Below are 20,717 nucleotides of genomic sequence, written 5' to 3'. Positions count from 1 at the left end.
ATGGGCTCTCTATAACATGTAAAGTTGGTTTTAAGGGATTTTTTAAGCACCATTTCAAGAATTAGGCAATCTAACAGTCGTCTCCATAATTCAGTGTTTACTGAATTATATTATTCACAATTTATTAACAATTTACAAAGCCATTTTGACCCATCACACCTTCTGAATAATGTAGTTCTTTTATTTTAAGCTCTAACCATGCAGGTCCAAACTGTTTCTCTACCTAACGTGCGCAGTACATTTAAAGCCCACGTTATTGGCATACGGCTCGACCAATCACAGCAGACGCACTGATGGCAACTAGCCAATGAGGACCATCTGCTATGTGTGTAACTGTTCTCCGGCTAAACGATATTTCACTGAGTGAATGTAAGTAAAAACGTCTCCTTTCACCTTGTCTTTTCCTTTCATATTAAGGAATTAGGCGTTTGTTTATTCTGTGTGAGTGAAAATGTGAAAGTGAAGCCTGACTGGAAACTAAATGGGCTTATAAACCGATGCTAGCTACATGATGCAGAGTCATCTGTGGCTACCGTGGCTGCTCCACTAGCAGTTATCATGGGAGCACTGGGATGGTTTTATACTCCGTTAGAAATCTCATTCTTTATCACAATGTCTGGTCATTCTTTTGATTTCATCTCAGTCTGTGAGATCTTCATTTCTGACAAGCGGTGACAAATATTGGTATTGCTGGTAGACTATAAACATGTCTAAAACAGAATTATTGTACAGTAACAACTTCTAATTTTAAACAAAGATAAATTAATATATCACTGGATGACATATCCAACAACTTCTAACCTCACTGATGAGCCTCTGACAGATGAAGTGAATAATATTGATTCTATTTACAGTGACACCTGACTGTGTTGGTTTATGATAGGCAGCTAGTGAACACATTAAGAGTCAAAGGTTACGACAAAAATGATTAAATGTACATTTAAGCAGTGAAAAATAGTAGATAAAATTAGACAATTTAACAAGTTTGTGATAACCATTGGTGTTTCTTGTATACCATTTATCGTTCCTAACATACAGTTTGTGGCATCCATCCCATGTCTTGATTCTGCTAAACTCAGGTGTCATAAAATAAATACTTCAATTAACGCATAATACTGTAGTTCTTTTAAGTATTTTGTGTGTATGCATTTTTAAGAGTCAAAACCTTTTTCTGAGTTATTTTCTTCAAATGTAAATTTAAATTATAATATTTTTATATTAGATGTTTTGACTTTGACTTACTAACAAGCCACCCTGCATGACTTAAGTGTGCAAGGATCATCTACAAAGTGTAATACTGACAAAAGATGTTGCTTAAATGTCCAATAACTTCACCCCAGACATTAACAATGGTAGAAATATTGATACTTTAGGTTCAAAAAGTATGCTTTTAGATTACTTGTGGGTTTATCTTGCTCCCTTTACTTATATTGTCATGTATAATTACCAGGGAGTAGATTTTTACTTTTGTTTGAGTACATTAACTGAAGTAACTCTACTTTTACTGATAGACAGCACTGAAATATTTCACCTCTTCCATCTCTGATTCAGTTGTTTGTTTTTTTTTTTTTTTTAGATTTAATCTTAGTCTTTTGACTTAGGTACCTTTAAGTTTTAGTGGCAGTTTAGTCTAGTTTAACACAAAAACTATAGTGCACATTTTCGACGGTACTTAAATGCACCTGCAGTTACATGCGCGTGTTGGACAGTCTGTCTAAACGACGTCTATCCAACGTCTGTCAAATCACCAAACGCCCGTTTTAGGAATGCTTTACGTATTATCTCTAAATACTAAATTGACAGATCGAACACATTGCGGGGTAAATATATCAGATTTTGATAGCCCGACGGTTTCCCACGAATATTTTCGTCTCACGTTGAAAACGAGATCGTCTCGGGAACGTAAACTCGACGTACTTTTGTCACTGTTATCAGTGAATTATTTTGCACAATTTTCGTAATCACTTTCGTTAAAGAAATGAACATTACACGTTAAACTAACGTTAAAATACCATTTAATGAATTTGCTATTTGCTTGCTGGAGGTTGCCGTTGACATGCCTGCGCAGTGCATTCTGGGTGGATGACTTCATATTGTTGCGCCTGAAAGGCGCTGGTGCTCAGCCTGTCATCACAAAAGAGATGGAGGATTTATTAAAGATTTCATGAAAATATGAAACAACAACCACAAAACTCCTCATGCGATGTCTTGCGTCGCGTTTGGTTGTATTTATCCGCCTAAAGACAAAAAGAAAAGAGGCGTCACTCTTCACGTCTTTCCGAAAGATGAGAAGTTGAGAAAGGTTTGGGAAAATGCTTGTGGACGAGTTCATTTTCCCGCTAACCCTCGACTGTGCTCTCGGCACTTTACCTCCGATGCTTTTAAACCGCCAAGGCTGGATAAAGACTTAAATGCTCCTGGGTATGAGCGAACACTCAAACCTGAAGCCGTGCCGACAATTTTCTTCTACAGGAAGCCTGTACGTCCTCTACGTCCTATACGCAGTAAAGCCAGCTTAAGAAAGACGGAAAAAATTGCTCTTGTTTGGCAAACACCAGCCACGCTCCTATACAAAAGGACACCTGGAACCGACCCAGCCCTGTCCGTTGGTGTTCAGTGCTACCCCACTACGACTACAACTGACGCAGCGACTGAGACGGAGGAAATACACACGGTGGACGCAGCGGTGCAGTGTCCAGAGGATATGAACTGTCATGTGTTTAAGGACCACACATATGTTAAACGGACTTTGGTAAACCTGAATATACTGTCCAAGTGCAGTCTACCATCAACACTGGAGGTGTGTTCCAATATTTACATCTTACATTTAAATATTTTTCCCAGTATCAGAACAATATATATTGAAGCTATGCTTAAATACAGTGATTGTGTAGTAAATAAATAGTATTACAATACAGAGCCCTAAAACCTCTGACTCAATAAGCATGTGGGGTGGAGCTATAGCAACTGGGGAAAAGATGCTCCTGATGGTGTGGCAGCTTCATTTTTTCCTTCTTACAGACATTTCATTCTGAATACCTGAAATACCTACAAGAGGACACATTTCTGATATGAAGTAACAACCCATGATCACGTTTCCTGCTCTGGATCATAACCACAGGATAAGCAGTTGGTTGGTTATCATCTTCTTCTTTCTTTCTTAAAATCTCTGTGCAACTCTGGACATTGAATACCAAACCTCACCTGATGTCTTATCTGTTTTTCACATCTCTGTTTTAGATCAAACCGTGGAGACAGTCTGTCGTCCAAAGATAGTTTAATGAAACAAAGTCCAGGAGAGATCGCGCGGAGGACTTTTGGTGCAAAGCAGCATTACGGCGGTGAATGAAGAAGTTTTCTCATCCAAATCAGAATCAAAGCAAAGCCTGGACGACGAGGAGGACTCAACATCAAGCACAGTAGACAGCACGTTTGAAGTAGAAGTCTACATCAGAGATCTTCTTATTCATGTTACTTAGTTTTATTTTGACTACATTTTAAGTTGCACTACCAACATTTTTCATGTTCTCTCATCTTGTTGACTTGTGCCTCATTTATGCTTCTGATCAAATGCATGAACATTTGATGATTCAGTTTGATGATCATTAAAATTTCCCTATGTGTCATCCACTTCTGTAAGATTAATAACTCAATAACATGTTGTCACCCAGCGTGATGACTCAGGTCAGACATTTGTTGTCTTTTCCCCAGCTTACCCTCAAATTATCCATGTGCAATGACATTTCGTGGTTTATTTGTAAGCAGAAGAACAAAACAATCAGAATTCCTTTTTTCAAATAAATCATTTAGTCATGAAGAAAGAGCTTGTTTGTACAAAAAAAGAAAAGGTAATAACTCCTTCTCAAACTGAAGCAAGAAAGAGCAGCACACGTAAGTTTCCATGGGCATAGCATTTGGCAGAAGTTAAAAATATGTAGGTTGTAATGATAAAAATAAGCTGCCTGTTGCAAAAAGGAAAGTTTATCTTCTTGTCAGTTACAAACAAAACCTACATATAGGAAAACAAAAAAGCAGAAACTTATATTAATAAGGTATCCAAAAGTACTGTAATAAATAAAAGGAAAAATTGAAAATGTTTTTTTTTCATATTTTCTCACAATTATAGGATTCTTGCATATTTTATTATTTTATTTATTATTTGTTATTTTTTCAGATTTTTTTTTTTTTTTTTTCATGTGTGGGAAAGTAACTGGTTGCTTTGGGGTTTCTTTAGTTCTCACAAAAATTTGATCAAAAAGAGGTCAATGACTGAAACATTGCAATAAATTTATTCTGAAAGTTGGCCAGTGTGCAGGATTTTATTTCTTAAACCACATCAGCTTTAAATTGATTGAATCACTCAGTAAGTTAAAACTCTGCCTTTCAATTCTGTTGTATTCCACCCTGAATATCAGAACACATCAGTATAATGTTAAAAAATGTTTGTGTTTGAGAAACATTTCAAAAAAGGAAATTTAAGGATACTGAAGTACATGAATGTAGACATGGTCTGTGTTTCCTGTGTGAGTCAGCCCGCCTGTGTTTCTCTGTATTTCTGACCTCCCTCTTCCCTCGTCTCCTCTCGCAGCAGTCCGTCCCACTCATCATGGCCTCTGGAGCTCTCTTCCCCAGCATGGTGTCTGGGTCTCGCGGCTCCTCCAGTAAGTATCTGGTGGAGTTTCGCGCTGGCAAGATGACCATGAAGGGCAGCACAGTGACCCCCGACAAGCGTAAAGGTCAGGTCTACATCCAGCAAACTGACGACTCCCTCATCCACTTCTGCTGGAAGGATCGCACCACAGGGAACGTGGATGATGTAGGTGACTCTAAATATCAGCATGTCACACCAGCTGGACCAATGTTTGACTTTGATAACCATTAAACATGTTTTGATTTAGGACCTGATCATTTTCCCTGATGACTGCGAGTTCAAACGGGTGAACCAGTGCACCACGGGGCGGGTCTATGTGCTGAAGTTCAAGGCTGGCTCCAAAAGACTGTTCTTCTGGATGCAGGTATGGCGCTGTGTTCAACAGAATATGTGTTTTCCTCAACTAAGAGCGACATAAAACCTCTAAAGATCGTGTGTTTTTGTTCACAGGAGCCAAAGACTGACAAAGACGAGGAGGTCTGCCGTAAAGTGAATGAGTACCTCAACAACCCACCCATGCCCGGAGCTCTCAGTAGTGGCGGCAGTGGAGGACACGATCTGTCAGCTCTGGGAGGTGACAGATCCTCTTCTGAGCGATTTTTATTATTTTTTCAAAAAATGAATATCTGTCACCCTAAAGTGTGTTTTTTTTTCTTCTCGTGTAAGGTGAAGGAGGTCTGCAGAGCCTTCTGGGTAACATGAGCCACAACCAGCTCATGCAGCTGATTGGACCAACCGGGCTGGGTGGTATTGGTGCGTAACTTCTTCACAAAGTCCTCAAACTCTAGAGACGATGCTGAGAGAAGATGCTTATCAGACAAAAGTCAAGAGTAAGTTGTCAAAAGAAGCTCACAGGAGAGTAATGGAGGATGTTTTTTTTTTATCACAGGTGGACTTGGGGCTCTGGCTGGTCCAGGTTTGGCCAACCTCCTGGGCAGCAGCAGTAGCAGCAGCAGCAGCAGCGTTCCTGCAGCCAGTAACTCCTCCACAAGGTGACTTTTTCCTGTCAAACAAACAGCATCAGCTTTCTAACACACACAGTTTGGAGCTTTGGTGGAGGAATATTTGAGATTCTGATGGTAAAGAAAGCATGATGACGATAAAGTGAGGGTCGGACAGGAAGTAGTATAGGTGAGTAACAAAGCCATGTTCAACACCTGCTGAGCTTTAATTTAAAGTAACAACTGGAGGGCTGCTTATTGGATACTTTCTCAAAAAGCTTTTAAATAATCCAGTAGGAAGAGTTTATGCTTTATTATTAAGTGTCTGTAGGAAGCCTTCACCAGCTCCTATGCAAGCTGCTAAAGTTTCCAATATAGTTCCCGCTGTGAACTCCACAGAAGAAGATAAAGACTACAAAACAATGTCTTTAAAGATTAGGCTAGCAAAATGAAAAAAAAAACAAAGTGAAAACTTTGTTTTGTTTGGTTTTGTTGTTTAAAATTCTGAATTTTGTCCTTATTTTTAAAATTCCAGGTTTAATTGTAGAAATTTTCCCTCATTTTTCTGACTGATTCTCCAAATTCTGACTTAAATCCTTAAATTCTAACTTAAGTCTGCAAAAAGTTTGACATCGTACCAGAATTTCAGCTTTGATCTCAAAATTCTCTCAGAGTCCTGGGATAAAATTGGTATTCACTCTCTTGATTTAGGATTTTAAAGATATTTTTTTTTTGTATTTATTTATTTAATTTCTGGCTGAACTTATACAATTTAAGCGTCCCTTTTTTTCTGTAATCTCACATTTGCTCATCCTAACTTATGGGGAAATTGTACTGAGGGCTGGCAGGAAAACTCCAGATTTGAACATGGACGTAGTCTCCCCAACGTCACCTGTCTGTTTCTGAAACAGAAAATGAAGCACGTCCGCTGTTGCGGCCATATTGGTAGTGGCAAGGACTTTGCGAACAGCTAAAGAGGAACCTGTCAGTCACATGACCTGAGCTGTGCCTCTGATTGCGTGAGCTTGAGATCGTAATATCCTCTAAACTGCCAAGTTAGAAAAAAATTCACCCCTGTACAGTGTGTGCCAATAGTTAGTTAGTGATAGTTAGTAATTAGTGATTCAGACAGTAGACGTTTTTTGAACCAGGCTGTAAATAGACTAATTTCTGCTTTGAAAATGGCTTTTTTTGGCTTGGTGTGTATGTGACCTCCGATTCCTTCGGAGCCAGCCTCAAGTGGACACCTGAGAAACAGCAGATTTTAGCTCTTCCGCATCGTCTCAGACTGAAGGTTGCTGCTTGAATTCGAATTGTGGTGAAAATTTCTTTCAGGAAGTTTGTCAGAGTTTTGTTCCCACATGAACACAGCTGAAGTAGTTTTCTTTCCGTACGTATCGAGGACAGAAAGAAACTACTGTCAATACTGACAAATCTGATGCTTGTTATTTGAATTCTGAATTGATAAGTACGACAGTCAAACAGTTTGTCTTCAGATGTGTCCTTGTTTAGTTACAGTCCAGAACATGATCGCCTTGTTACTGTAAGTACCAGAGTGCTGCTGTTTGCATCTATGGCAAAGAAACGACACAAAAGATCAATTTTTCATCACATCACATCAAATTAAAACTCCTCATGAGAGACTTCGATGTAACACGTTGCCTGTTTTCTTGAATTGTTCAGTTGTTTTTGTTTTTCTTCACTTCTCTCAGCCCGTCCACAGCTGTCACCCCGACCTCCACCTCTGCCACCAGCCGACTCGGCTCCTCCCAGTTGCCCACCACCCCCATCACCCCCTCTGCCACCTCAGCAGCCTCCCCGACAGCCACCACCCCATCCACCCCGGCTGTGTCCTCTCTGGCGGCGGGAGGAGCCAACCCCACTCAGCCGATCCAGCTGAGAGACCTGCAGAGCATCCTCGCCACCATGAACGTGCCGGCCAGTGGACAGGGAGGTGAGGCTGAGCACTGAGCTCCTGTAAACGGTGATTAGAGAAAACTCAAATGAACCCCTGAAGGAAAAAAAAATAATTAGGGTTAATTAGTGTAATTTCATCTAATTATGCAGCGAATAATTAGCTTTGTGAATCCGACAGTGTCTGTAACACTGTGTCATTTCCACTTAATAAATTCACTTTATCACAGAGGCAGGAAGCCTCAGTAAACAGAGCAGTCTGTCGCTGTTTTGATTAAATTTTACTGAGCTGCACTACATTAGGCACGGCTCTGCTGCTCGCTTCATAGAGACGATTTATCACCCTCACCTTCCCCACACTTCCTCATAAAGGTAGAGAGAGCTGGAGGCAGGAAAACAGTAAACAAAGAGAGGAGTGGAGAGCTGGGAGAGGAGTCAAAGTGACTTTAATCAATATTTTTAATAAAGGTGGACTCAGCCTCTTTCCAGCTGAGTTAGAGTTTGGCTCATCTTTCTGTTGTCATACGAGTCATTTTCTGCTGCAGCGAGTTGCTGAGTTTAGCAGGATGAGAAGCTCTTAAAACCCAGGGAGCGTCAAACAACAGAGTGAAGAAGCTAAACTGTCAGGATTTGGTGAAGTCTCATTGTTGAGCTGTTAAGAGCTGCAGACTTCCTCTTTCACACCTGACGGAAATTTACAGGACTTGAAGAGTGAAAACTAACTCACTCTCACTTCAGAGAAATGTTGTTGAGGACGGATTCTGACTTAGCTGACTTCTTGTTTGAATCTGTTAAAGTTTTCACCAAGTTGTGGGCTCTTTTTGTCCTTTGACAGTAATATCCCTGATCAGTGATGATTATTAAGTCAACTCTTTTCAATTGTTTCCATCAATGAAGGTGTCAGTCACATCTGATGCTTTGATATTGAGAAATTGGAAGTTATACAATGCAGTACTGCATGAATAGATTAAAATAAAGCCCAAAGAATTTAACATAAAGAGAAAAATATCAAAAAGCATCTTTCAAAACCCTGCTCATCTTTTAGAACCATCGTGTAAAGAGGTTTTAAACCTGTGGGTATAAGCATTGTCTTAAAGGGTCTGTGAGGAGTTTGAAAATGATCTTGAAAAAGTCTCCCCTATAGATATATGCCTGATTGTAATCCACTTTTTAAAATTAGATTATCAGCGTAATTATTGCTGGTTATAGGTTATTTTAAATTGCTACTTCTTAGCTTCCAGTTCCAGGACCAGGACCGGCTTGATTTATGGCACGTCTAGGCCTCTATGATAACACCACGCCAGCTGACGAAGTTTAGTAGTCAGAAGAGATAAAACACAGAGATCTGTGTTTTTCTCTGCTGAAATTATCGGAGCACCGGGCTGCCGGTAGCACTACATATAGCCGGCTACTACAACGTTTGCTTGATGTCATGTTTCAAACCGTCGCACTATGTAACTGTACTTGAGCAAAGAAAATTTGTTTCCATTCTCCATTTAATTCCAAAACAAACACACACCTCACTAAAAGTAATTTACGACAGTGTGCAGAGACTCCTGGCCACAAGGTGGCAAGGGAGTGCATTTAAAACAGATCCTTTTCATAGCACTTAAACTAATTTGTCAGATGTGTGGTTTCTCTCCTGCAGTGGACCTGGCCAGCGTCCTGACCCCTGAGGTCATGGCTCCCATCCTGGCGAACCCTGAGGTGCAGCAGAGGTTGACGCCTTACCTGCCTTCAGGAGAGTCTCTGCCTCAGAGCTCAGAGGAGCTTCACAACACGCTCAGCTCGCCGCAGTTTCAGCAGGTACACTGAATCACAAACTGATTTCCTAAGAAAATTGATTCAATTGGTGATTCGGTTTTACTGTATTATTTCCCTTCAAGTTTTGAAGTGTGCATCCAGAGTGTTTGAGATTTCATGTAGAACAGTCATGTGTGCGTCTTATCAGATATCCCTTTTTGTAACTTTTACTGCTGGGAGCAGCATCTGACTGCAACACACAAACCTCCCTCAGCTCTTGGTTTAAGCTTGTGGCTGAATTTGGCATTTATCTGCCCTCAGCTTCAGAAGAAGCGTGTGAAATTAAATCCTGTACCCTCTGTTCAGCTGGATTCCTCGCATCATTGAAGCCGCTTTGTTGGTATTTAGTACGTTGTCTTGGTTTTGTCCTAATTTTCTGGTATTTATCGTTTCTCTGCAGGCGATGAGCATGTTCAGCAGCGCTCTGGCGTCCGGGCAGTTAGGGCCTCTAATGAACCAGTTCGGTTTGCCTGCAGAGGCTGTGGACGCGGCGAACAAAGGAGGTCAGTGTTTGATCACTCAGGGACATTATTAGAGTACGCTTTACTGCAGGAAACTCTGAGAACAGTCCAGTTAATGGAGCCATTACTTTTTTATCACTGATGGAATATAACTCACCTAAACAGGAGTTTTCTTTGCGAACTGTTCCTTTTTCTTTTAGACTTTTCCTTTTCTTTAAATGTTGTTCAATACCCCCTCAGTGAGATGAGTTTATATTTCATAGAGTTGGGATAATCTGCTTTACCAATGATGTTTGCTTTACATTTCTCCCTCTGCAGACGTGGAGGCTTTTGCCAAAGCCATGGAAACAGAGACAAAGTCCGACCACGAGGGAGACTCTAAAGATAAGAAAGATGATGATGAAGACATGAGCCTGGATTAAAAACTACAAACACATTATTATTTAACATATTTATTTAGCTGCTTTTTGTTTTGTAACTATTAAACACTAAGGTTAATGATTGCAGTAAACTAAGTAGAAACTATCACTGAGACGTTGCTCTGCTGATGATGCTGTGTTCACCCTCCATCAGTGTTTAACTTAAAGTGACTTAATACAAAGAACACGTGTTTAACCTGCATGTCAGCTTCTAGTCTGAGCGACCTGAACACCAGGACAATAAAATCATGAGAAATACATCCTGTCTGCGTTGTTATTTAGAGAAGAAAACAGCTTCATTTTCACACAATAAATTATTTATTGATCTGAAAAAAAAAGAACTCCAATGGCTTTTCAGAGTCTTAAAAATATATCTGAAAAACATTCATTTGACAGTATGAAAACAATCACTATTCACCATTTGACAACAACTGTACAATTAGAACATTTTGTGCACTTACAGATGTGTTTGAACGTTTATTGCATTACGTTTCACCACCACACAAACACGGAACTGAACCGCCACCAAATCTTTCTCAGACGGGACAAACATTCAGAGATCTGGATGGAGAAATGTCAATGCTAAATATCACTGATGATGATAATAACATAGTTTCACTGCTGCTGGTTCCAGGCACTGTTTGCCCCAAACTGGAACAGTGTCTGGCACTTTAAGAAGAAACTCCAACACCTCTTCATGTACAAATACAACTGATCGTCTTTCAAAGCAGCACAGTCAGTTATCTTCCACTGGTTTATGATGGAGCAGAGATGATGTCGGTAATGTTAGAGCTATAGTTACGCTTTATATCAGGGATGCAGCGACACTTCTGGTCCAGTCTTTTCATTTAGAGCTCTATTGTTGTGGATGTGAGTTTACTGCATCGTGCGTTTTAGACTGTTTGATCAGTTTGATGCTGAAGTCAAACTATCATCATGATTCAATCTTGTTCATGCTAATTCATTCTGCTTTGTGAAGCTGAAACATAAAGATGATCTCATTCTCTCCACACTGATACTCATTCTTTTTATAAACTTAACTTTGTTTTGGATCTGTCCTCAGTATCAGCAGCTGCTCATGACTCAGAGATCTGTGAAAATGTTGGATCGGTGCATCCCTAATTTAACGTCTCTTTGGGTTAGATACAGTATGATGAGACATTCAAAGACACTAGAAAGTAAAATTCCTGAGAACTGAATATTTGACGACTAATCCAGTGCATTTTACAGAAAGAAATATCCCTGGGTAACATCAGAAAACAAAGACAAAACAACACACCTCCTCAATTCCTCAGATAAAACTGTGGTTGTTCTGTAGACCAGCAAAATCTGATCGCAGAGCAGCCACAGGAGTGTGAACTTCATTCAGACAAACACAGAAATGTGGCTGCGTAATTTTTGGCACAAAGTACAAATATTAAATCAGCATAAATTAAAAAAGGCCTCTTCCATCCGTAAGAACTACTCAATATCACATTTTCCAGCCACATTCGATCTACAGTGTCATGTTTCAGTCTGAAGATGCTGAAACGTGTCTGTGTCACAGTGGGTTTAAAGGCGTTTACGTAAATCAACAGTGATTCTTCGTCTCAACAATAAATATGAACGGGCTTGGTGTGCAGAGTCAGGGTGGAGGTGACGAAAAATCACAACTTACCAAAATAAAAGCACCATTAATGTGCTCATTGACCATCTCTAACATAGAGCTCATGATGGGATCAACATCAAGACGACACACACACACACACACACACACACACACACACACACACACACACACACACACACACACACACACACACACACACACACACACACACACACACACACACACACACACACATCAAACTGATGTTTGTGTAAACAAGTTTTCTTCATGTACAGTGAGTCACAACTGACAGAAATAAATAGTACCAGAAGTAACACCACAGCTTATTAACTGGTTGCTCCCCACACACACACACACACACACACACACACACACACACACATACATACACACACACACACGCACACACACACACACACACACCTGCTGATGTTGCTAATGAAACCACTGGAGTGTCAGGCTTCTCTGGATCCGGCCTAACCCTGCTGCACCAGTCTGCGGTAATGCGGCATGACCTTGCTCTCGGGGAGGTACAGTCCCATCTCCAAGGCAACCAGCACCGGGAACTCGAGGGGGATCAACTCTCGCCTGTTTAGACGGAAACGCTCCTCCAGCTTCTGCTCGTCCATTGGGAGACAAACAGGAGAAAGAAAAAGAGGATTAAAGAGCTGAAATGTGATGTGTCTCTTAACTTGTTAACCGTTACTCCTCCAATAATCTAACAGATCAGATTTTTCTGCAGAGATCAGGAGTGTTTGTGATGAATGGACTTCAAATTTCTTTTTCTTCCATTGGTAAATCTATGATGTTCAGATAAAACAAGAAGAAAATAATGATTGATAAGCCACAAGATCCTCCAAAATCTGAAAATCTGACTCACTTACTTCATCTAAAAATCAAGTCAAAACCAACCTTTTCAAAATAAAAGTCTACAGCACATGACCTCCACTCCCTCCTTTTCCTGTCTTCCAGTTTATGTCAAGTGTCGTATTATCTTTGTAATTATTGCTTCCTCTCCTACATCATTGAAGATCTATAAGCCATGAACACAAAACACAACCTTATAGAAGCTCTCTATAGCTTCTGTTTATACAGGTGTCATGTGACCATGCAGGACGATGTGGCTCTGGGCTCTATGCTGTCCCTTCAACACTTCTCACGAGTTTACAACAACGCCCCCTGACATCACAAGATCCAACGAGACTGAAAACTTCAAAGATAACTGCAGACCAACAACAGCATTTGATTTAAATTGTGAGGTTTCATTGTTGAAGCTCCGAGCCAATCAGCTTAAAAACTTCATTCTTTTTTTATCTAAAGCGCATCACAATGAAGATTTTTCTTCTTTTCTGTGAGTAGTACAGGCTACTGAATGATAAAGGTTTGTAGTCAGTGAGTCTTTCCAACACTGCCCCCTACACACTTCCCCTCCATTTGCACCTTTGCACACAGGGTTAACAACATTGAGTGTCATCCAAAACCTCTGAGTTTGAAGTGAGAGTAACTGGTCAAACTCTCCAACAGCTCGTCTGCAGTGAGACCGCTTTGATGACCAGTTCCTCATTCATGAGGGGAGACGCTACGTAAGTTCCAGTTCTGTATTTTTACCCCGCGTGGACGGAAACAGCTTTTGGCAGGATAAAGATAGCGCAGTCACACAGATGTCTCTGTCCCACATTGATCACAAGAACCACATCATCATCCTATTACTCAGCAGCATCACTGACTACCATTTTAACATTAATCTGATTCCAAGAACCCTAGGATGTAACTTAGTCCTTTTCAGCCTTGAAAACTGCACGCTTCTTGACATTGAAGTTTTTTATAGCTACAAGTAGGAAATGAGACAGATTGTAAAGATCGAAACGATCAGGAGATAATGTGTCTTTTTCTCATCATGTGGGAAGATTTTGAGAGTCTGCTAAATGTTAACACCTGTAAATTTGTTATTATTCACGTGATGTTTTTGTTTCCACTCTAAGATCTTCCTGAGTGGAAACTTCACTCACATCTATGAGCTGTCTGACTTCTGGCTTCCGCAGATCGCTGCTGATCTTCGCAGCCAGCAGCACGCAGGCAGCCGCCACCAGCTTCCTGTTCTGCTTGTTGAGGCGACCCTGCAGCACCAGCTTCTCAAAGTAAACAAAAGCCATCGCCGTGGTGACCGGCTGCAGACCAAACTCCTCGCTCACAGCCCGCATCTCCCGCTTCAGACTGGAGGAGGGGGGAGATGGGACAGAGATCTGTTAGTTTCGTAAGAAGCGGTACATCGTGTGACTTGCTTGCAGCAGATAAGAAAACATGAGGCGCAGAGAGGAGGATTTGAAAAGCAGCAATGCTACATTTATGTACCTTCTTATCTTGCTCAGAGTCAGCTTGATGTGAGGAAACTTCTCTCTGAACGTCTCATTCATGTCCTTCTTCAGATCAGACGGTTTCACATACTCCACAATGGTGGTCTGCAGGGGAGGAACACAAACAAAGCAGAGCGTCAGCACTGTTTATAACCACCACAAAGCTTCAGTATAAACAGCCTGTGTCGCACAGAGCTATGAAGTTACAGTCTGATGACACAATCAGCTCAGCAGCTATTAAACCATGTGAAGAAGACATAATGGATGCTTTTAACTCCCTGAGTAATGGCTGAAGGTTGGAAAGAGCTACGTTTATTGACTCCATCTGAACAATATACGAGGCAAATCAAACAGCCTGTCTCTCTCTCAGCTGAACACTCATGGGACAGCATACTGGGGCAAACTACAAACAGCCATCTACTTTTATTTGACACTTTTGAGCTCTTTGCAGCAGTTTGATGCTATCTCATCTGGAAGATGAACCAACCGCTGAACTTTCAGCTCCTGTTGATGAAATGATAGTTTGCTGAGGATCTGATGGAGCAGTCAGCACCTCCACAAGCTCAATATACTGTTAAAACTGCCTCCATTTAGTTAAGTGCTATTTTTTGGTTTAACCATGTTAGAAAAGAATCATTATTGCTAAGAGTTAGGACAACATTTATTTTTTTCCAAGACACCATTTTTGTCCAAATTTTGCTCTGGTTTGGTTTTGAGTCAAAATCCTGATCAGTAACTGATCAGTAACCAAAGAGGTAACTTTGGCCATGACCACATGTAGCCGGGTAGCTGGGAAACCACAGACATTTTGATATGCAAAGGCCTGTCATCCACATGAAACAGCAGCTTTATGTCTCTGAAAACAACGTTTTACAAAACTTTTTAGAAAACTCTGATTTCCTGGTTTTGTTTAGATCCCAGGAAACAGAGTTTTGGTTCTCAAACGTCACAGCTAAATGATAGGGGCTCAATCTGATTGGCTGGCACTGGTTTTACGTCTGAAAAACTCTGCCAAATATGGGTTTAGCGTGCTTTGAGCTGCGCTTACCTGCAGATTTTACCAGTAAGTGTGGACAAAAGTATTTATAAAAACTAACGATATGGGGATATTCCTTTTTTTGTTAATAACTGGCTATGTGTGTACAAGACCTACCTGGCTGATGATGCCTGTCACCCATTAATCAACATCAGTTGACACACTTACTGTGTTTAAAGTTTGACTTATTTATTTAAAGTGTTTCAAGTTTGACTTCTTTATTTATCATTGCCTTTACAGCTTGTTCTTATTTATCATTGGTTTAAACTACAGTTCTTATGTTGACAGTTTTATAATTAAAGTTTCTTGTTTTAATTTAATAGTGTTCTGTCTCTGTCTTGAATCATATGGGTATTATAATGATTTGTGATTATATACAGTATATATCCTGTGTATATAAATGAATTATATATATATATATATATATATCAGTAGAAATAATTTTGGGCACAACTCATTAAATGACTCCTGTGCTTGTGCTGCTGTAGAGACATGATGAAACACAAGATGGTGGTCTCCATATAGGGGGTCTAAAAAAGCTTTTCCAAGCTGACAAAGGCAAAATTTATTTATATTAAGGTGATTATACACAGGTGTGAACATATTTCTGGTTTTCATCTGCCATTTCTGCAACACCTGCCCTGCTATATGCTGCTAATGACTGTGCACTGCATCTTTACAGAGCTCATTAGAAGAAGAGGTTTGACTGTACCTCATGGCAGAAAATCTGACTTCCTAACAGAATCCCAGAACCCTGTTTTCTAGAAGCTTCCTCCACTGTTGCCCTGTTTCACAGTCATTACCATGAGTTTTGTCCATTCATTTAAAATGAGAAATTATGAAATGTAGCCCTATGCTTGGACCCCCAATCTGACCAGGCAAGTTTTACCTTTTCAACTAGAGCTAACACATGTATACAAAGAACAAACTCTCACCACGTATGACGGAAATATCAGCACCCTCTTGTGTCTCCCACAGGGCCACTGAGGGTCACTCAGAAGGTTAGGATCGTACTCCACTGTCTCCTCTGCACCTTAAAACACAAAAACACAGTTTGATTATGTCTGAGGCAGGTTCAGCTCAGGACGGGCAAACGTTTAATTCTGTGTTTGTCTTCGTACTCATGTCCTGAGCCAGGCTATTGTTCAGACGAGCAGGTGTGAAGCTCCTTGGCCCGTTCCCACGAAAACGCGTCAGAGGGGTTTGACTTATGCAGCTCTCCGGTGCTCCCCCGCTGCTCTTCTGCCTCACCAAGGCGTTGGTTGGATAAAGAAACTGGGCATACGACACTGTCTAGAGGAATAATTAAAGAGTCAGCAATAAGGCTGGTTTATAATTAATGGAAGCATTTCTGCTTTTATCTACCACAGAGACATCCACCTTGCCGTAGGCGCCCAGCTCCACTCCCTCCAGGGACGGCAGCAGGTCAACTGCCACCACAGACGACAACCTTTGTCTCTGAGCCTCCAGCTTCGTATCACTGTTCAGAAAGAATCACACTGATGTCATTTTCACTGCCCCGTGCTCTCACACCGCCCTGACCTGACAGACTGATGATATGAATGACAAAGCAGGATGATGGGAACGTAAAAGTGAAGGGTGGGTGTTCTCTGCTTGAGGGGGTGCTGTCTGTGTACCTGAGGTGAGCACTCTCTCCATAGGGCAGCACTGAGAAAGCAGCATATAGCGACCGCTTGGCACAAATCAGCACGATCCTGCAGGACACAGCAAGTACAGGCAGACAAAACAGATGGTGTGTCAGTCTACGGGCAGCAACCTCAGTGACAGCCGCTGGGCACGGGGTATTCATCAGCACTAGAGCTGCAGTGATGAAGAGATCAGTCACTGAGCCACTTCTATGCGGATCTACGTCACTACCAAAGTCAAAGATCTATCAACAACAATCTAAGGAGAGAGGGAGGGGACCTGGGGTGAGACAAGCGCTGAATTTGTTTTTGATGTTTGACTGAAGACATTTTAATTAAGTACAACCGTAGCAGTTGGCAAACTGGAGATTACGAATTAGTTTGAAGACTTCTGCCTCCATCCATGGGGTGCATGATTTAACCACTGGGCTCCAGAAGTGAATTTTTTCAAATATTTTTGGCATCTAAAGGCTTTTTCTTTTTATCAGGAGCTGATATTACCTTGCAGAGGCCCAACATGAGCAATCAACCAACAAACACCTTACAAATTCCCTTCTAGGCCTCTACAAAAATGTGGACAATCCACTCAGGGTTTACTCCATAGCAACACAACAACTGAAGACAGCAACTCTTGCACCTCAAAAACAAAGTTTGATATCACCAGAGACTTCCCATGAAACAGAAATCTATGCCACACCCTCAGCAGTCTGTGGGTCTCAGGGAGAAATATCATGTCTCTTCAAGGGGACGATTTGGCAACACTGAAATCCACCTCAGCTCAGTTATATAACAAAAAAGCCAAGCTTCAGTCAGTAACATGAACTGATTGGCTGCTTCATACAGAAACAGAAAGTCAGACCTGAGAGGAAACGTCACATCGCCACACTGGCAGATACACATGACTCAAATCACACATGTGGACATGAGATGTTGGGAAAAAAGTGAAATGGGATTTAAAATAAAAGGTTTGACTAGTGAAGAAAAATCATGACTTGCTTTTTCATCGTCTTCTGATATAATGAACCTAAACAAAACTCCTGTTTTCTTGCACTGGTGGTGAACCAGCTGAACAGAAAAGCAACTGTGTGATATTTCAGTCCAGGTTACCTAACTCCTGGTGCAAAAGGGTGTTGGATTTCAATACAGCACCTCTTTCGGCATTTGCAGAGCTTCTAAGGCTGATTAAGCAGCTGTAGTGTTGTTATTCCTCTGCATTATAAACTATGTCACTGTGCCAGAGTTAAGCAGCTTATTAAATACTAGCAAGAGGAGTTTAACTCTGCTTATGAGTTTAAGTCCTGTTTCAGATTTCACAGCCTTTGTTTATTGTTTGTTTCTCACTTTTCTGACAAGGAAACTACAATTACAGACCTGCTCTACTGTATACAATGCAAACTCACCTGCATCCTCTGGTATCGTACTGCCTCATGCTTTTAATGAAGTGGACTTTCTTTGGCACCTTAGGCCCTGGAGACCCAGAGACATTCCTCAGCCTGTGTAAAGATCATGAAAGGTGCATAAGAGCTTGATTATGCTGGAATAACATTGAACAAACAAAAGGCTGTCACATGACGGGGCTTGTACGTTCTCTGGAATGACCCAAAGCCTCTTTGCATCACAAACAAGGTGAGAAGCCTCATGGGAGGCAAATGGGTTAAATCCTACCTTGATTTCAAAAAGTATGTCCTATTTGAAAGATATTTCGATCAGACTGAGTCTAATATCCCTGGTTAGGCACAGGATAAATAATATACTCAACCCATGTTGTATACCCTTTGCAGTTATCATATATACATTTTTACAGGTTAAATGATAGCCCCAAAGAATATACTAGAACATCATCACCGCTCTTTGATGATGCCTCCTTCTCTCGTTCTATGCGGAAGTCAGTTCAGCTATTTCAGGCCCACGGTGAGACACCGACCCGTGTTTACTCACCTCTGCCTTGAATCCAGAGTATTCCCGGACGGAACCGGACTCAGCGCGACAGGCGTTGATCTGACCCGAGAGCACGGTTGGTGTCCAGCGGGCAAAGGGGACTGAGGAGTGTCCGGCGTCAGCGTCTCAGAGAGACTACAACTCTCCAAAAATACCTCGTTAGCCCCCACAGCGTTTGTCCCGGCTGGTCCCGGGGACATTACCAAAGAAGGCCGGTAAGGACTGACCACCCCCTGTAAACCGGAGTCACTACCGGCCGTACCGGGCTCTGTCACCTGGGAGACCAACCGTGGGCCAACTGCCGGTTGGGGCACGACCGTTGCTCCTCCGTCCCCGTCTCTGAGTCGGAGCTCCTCGCCGGCTTTTTGGTCGGTATTTCCATTATTAAGTTGACACGGAGGCCGTCCATCGAGAGAGATATTAGTAAGGAACAAAAGAGCCGCCTGACGCCGTTTGGAGTCCTTCGCTTTTCTCCGGTGCTCTCTGTGTAGCTTTGCTGGTTTACTGCCGGCAGACTGTAGACCGCAGACAGCGGTCGCCATTCTACTTTAAAATGTGGTTGTTGAATGCACAGAGAAAGACTAACTGGTACCAGGATGTAAGCCCCGCCCCTCTAAAAGCTGATTGGCTGATAGGGAAATATGCTTTATTAAGGGAAGTAATACTTCAATATAATTGGATGAAGACAATTTTACACAAATATATTCTATTTTCACGTTGTTGATTGGCTGTAATCTAACACATAGACTTTTAGCAGGGGAGCGGTGTATTGAGGACAAAGGCAATGCCAACATAAAGAATTGATTGATTGGTTTGATTTGATATGCTCACCAAACCAACACATAACAAGAAAACAAACACAACCAAGTCACCAGGCAGTAATATGTTTGCAATATTTTTGAGGAGCCCGCTTTATAAATCATATGTTGAAAAACCAGATGGCTAATTTTGTCATTAATTTATCAATTTTCAGATTTCTTTAGCTTGTAATACGTATATAAGGAAGTGCAATACACCATACTCATGGGCTTAACACATTATATTTCTCAGTGTGTCTATCATCTTGATAAGTCATCTGAGTGATTTAACTATACTCACAATCTTTTTTTTTTAATTCAAGAAATACTCAGACAGGTTTGTAGGATCTAAGTCATTCACACATAAGGGTTTTGTTCCTTCTGAACTGAAATTTCCTTTTGAAAGAAACTGGAACCAGTGATTTATTTTGCATTTCTTGACAAGTCAGCCAAATGTGAAACTGTGATTGTGAGTTCAAAGAGGAGCTCCAGCAAACAGCCTGCTTGTTCTCCCATTTCTCTGCAGCAATAAGAGTTGATGTCACGGTTTGCTGAGGATTTTGATTTTGGTTTCACACCCCATTGACTTGCAATGAAGCTTGAGTGACTGTTTTTTTCTCTAAGAAGTGTGAAAGCATTTTCCTCTTGAGTGCAAGTGAGAAAAGAATAGGCTGATGGAAATCCTGAATGCTGTATTATTCTCAGCGAAGAAAATTACAGTGATAACAGCATGCCAGAGAATTAGTTTAAGGATAAACCAATGTAACGAGAGGTCGCTGGATTTACAGCGCGTAGTAATGACAGTTTCAGTGCTGCTAATCCACTAAAACATGGCAACACAGAGATTGGCTTTACTCTCAATCCAATCAGATCAACCTCTCTACCTCTATATCTATCAGAGGTATTTTGAGACTTAGTTCAATAAAGGAATACCCAAAGATGAAAAAAAATCTTCTTTGTTCATGTTAAATTAGAAATATAATTCATGATATACATGTAGTATATATGTTTTGACCCCAAATCTTACCTGGCGAGTTCCACCTTTATCATGCTCTCTTAAGGAGACTCACCGATTGGTGATGTCACAGTTTGAGTGACTCTCATGACACTGACGTGCAATTCTCAAAGGACTTTTTGAACGAGAGCGG

At 41.1% G+C, this 20,717-nt stretch overlaps 2 protein-coding genes across 4 annotated transcripts; one reads left to right on the top strand and one right to left on the bottom strand.

The window, feature by feature from the left end:
* The first annotated feature begins 265 nt into the window (after positions 1 to 265).
* On the top strand, positions 266 to 10,443 carry LOC141798905 (proteasomal ubiquitin receptor ADRM1-like). 2 transcript variants are annotated; one of them, XM_074680835.1, is made up of 10 exons: positions 266 to 369; positions 4,589 to 4,816; positions 4,899 to 5,015; positions 5,102 to 5,225; positions 5,318 to 5,404; positions 5,541 to 5,643; positions 7,305 to 7,546; positions 9,155 to 9,312; positions 9,710 to 9,812; positions 10,089 to 10,443. In XM_074680835.1, exons 2-10 carry the CDS (start codon positions 4,607 to 4,609, stop codon positions 10,190 to 10,192), a joined length of 1,248 nt encoding a protein of 415 aa, XP_074536936.1. In that variant the 5' UTR covers positions 266 to 369; positions 4,589 to 4,606; the 3' UTR covers positions 10,193 to 10,443. The 2 variants fall into 2 exon arrangements, with proteins under 2 accessions (XP_074536936.1, XP_074536937.1); XM_074680836.1 differs by lacking the exon at positions 266 to 369 and adding an exon at positions 3,246 to 3,437.
* Positions 10,444 to 11,964: 1,521 nt separating this feature from the next.
* On the bottom strand, positions 11,965 to 19,368 carry LOC141798904 (CDK5 and ABL1 enzyme substrate 2-like). Of its 2 annotated transcripts, XM_074680833.1 has the most exons (9): positions 18,773 to 19,368; positions 18,235 to 18,327; positions 16,826 to 16,903; positions 16,569 to 16,668; positions 16,310 to 16,481; positions 16,124 to 16,221; positions 14,151 to 14,257; positions 13,808 to 14,012; positions 11,965 to 12,415 (listed from the first exon to the last, which is right to left on the bottom strand). In XM_074680833.1, exons 1-9 carry the CDS (start codon positions 19,312 to 19,314, stop codon positions 12,275 to 12,277), a joined length of 1,536 nt encoding a protein of 511 aa, XP_074536934.1. In that variant the 5' UTR covers positions 19,315 to 19,368; the 3' UTR covers positions 11,965 to 12,274. The 2 variants fall into 2 exon arrangements, with proteins under 2 accessions (XP_074536934.1, XP_074536935.1); XM_074680834.1 differs by lacking the exon at positions 16,826 to 16,903 and having other exon boundaries at positions 11,966 to 12,415.
* Between the last annotated feature and the right edge of the window lie 1,349 nt (positions 19,369 to 20,717).

The sequence above is a fragment of the Halichoeres trimaculatus genome, unplaced genomic scaffold, assembly GCF_033239565.1.
Source record: "Halichoeres trimaculatus isolate MK-OKI-2021-1 unplaced genomic scaffold, fHalTri1.1 fHalTri1_scaffold_11, whole genome shotgun sequence".
Lineage (NCBI taxonomy): Eukaryota > Metazoa > Chordata > Actinopteri > Labriformes > Labridae > Halichoeres > Halichoeres trimaculatus.
This window is presented reverse-complemented; position numbering and strand designations above follow the sequence as displayed.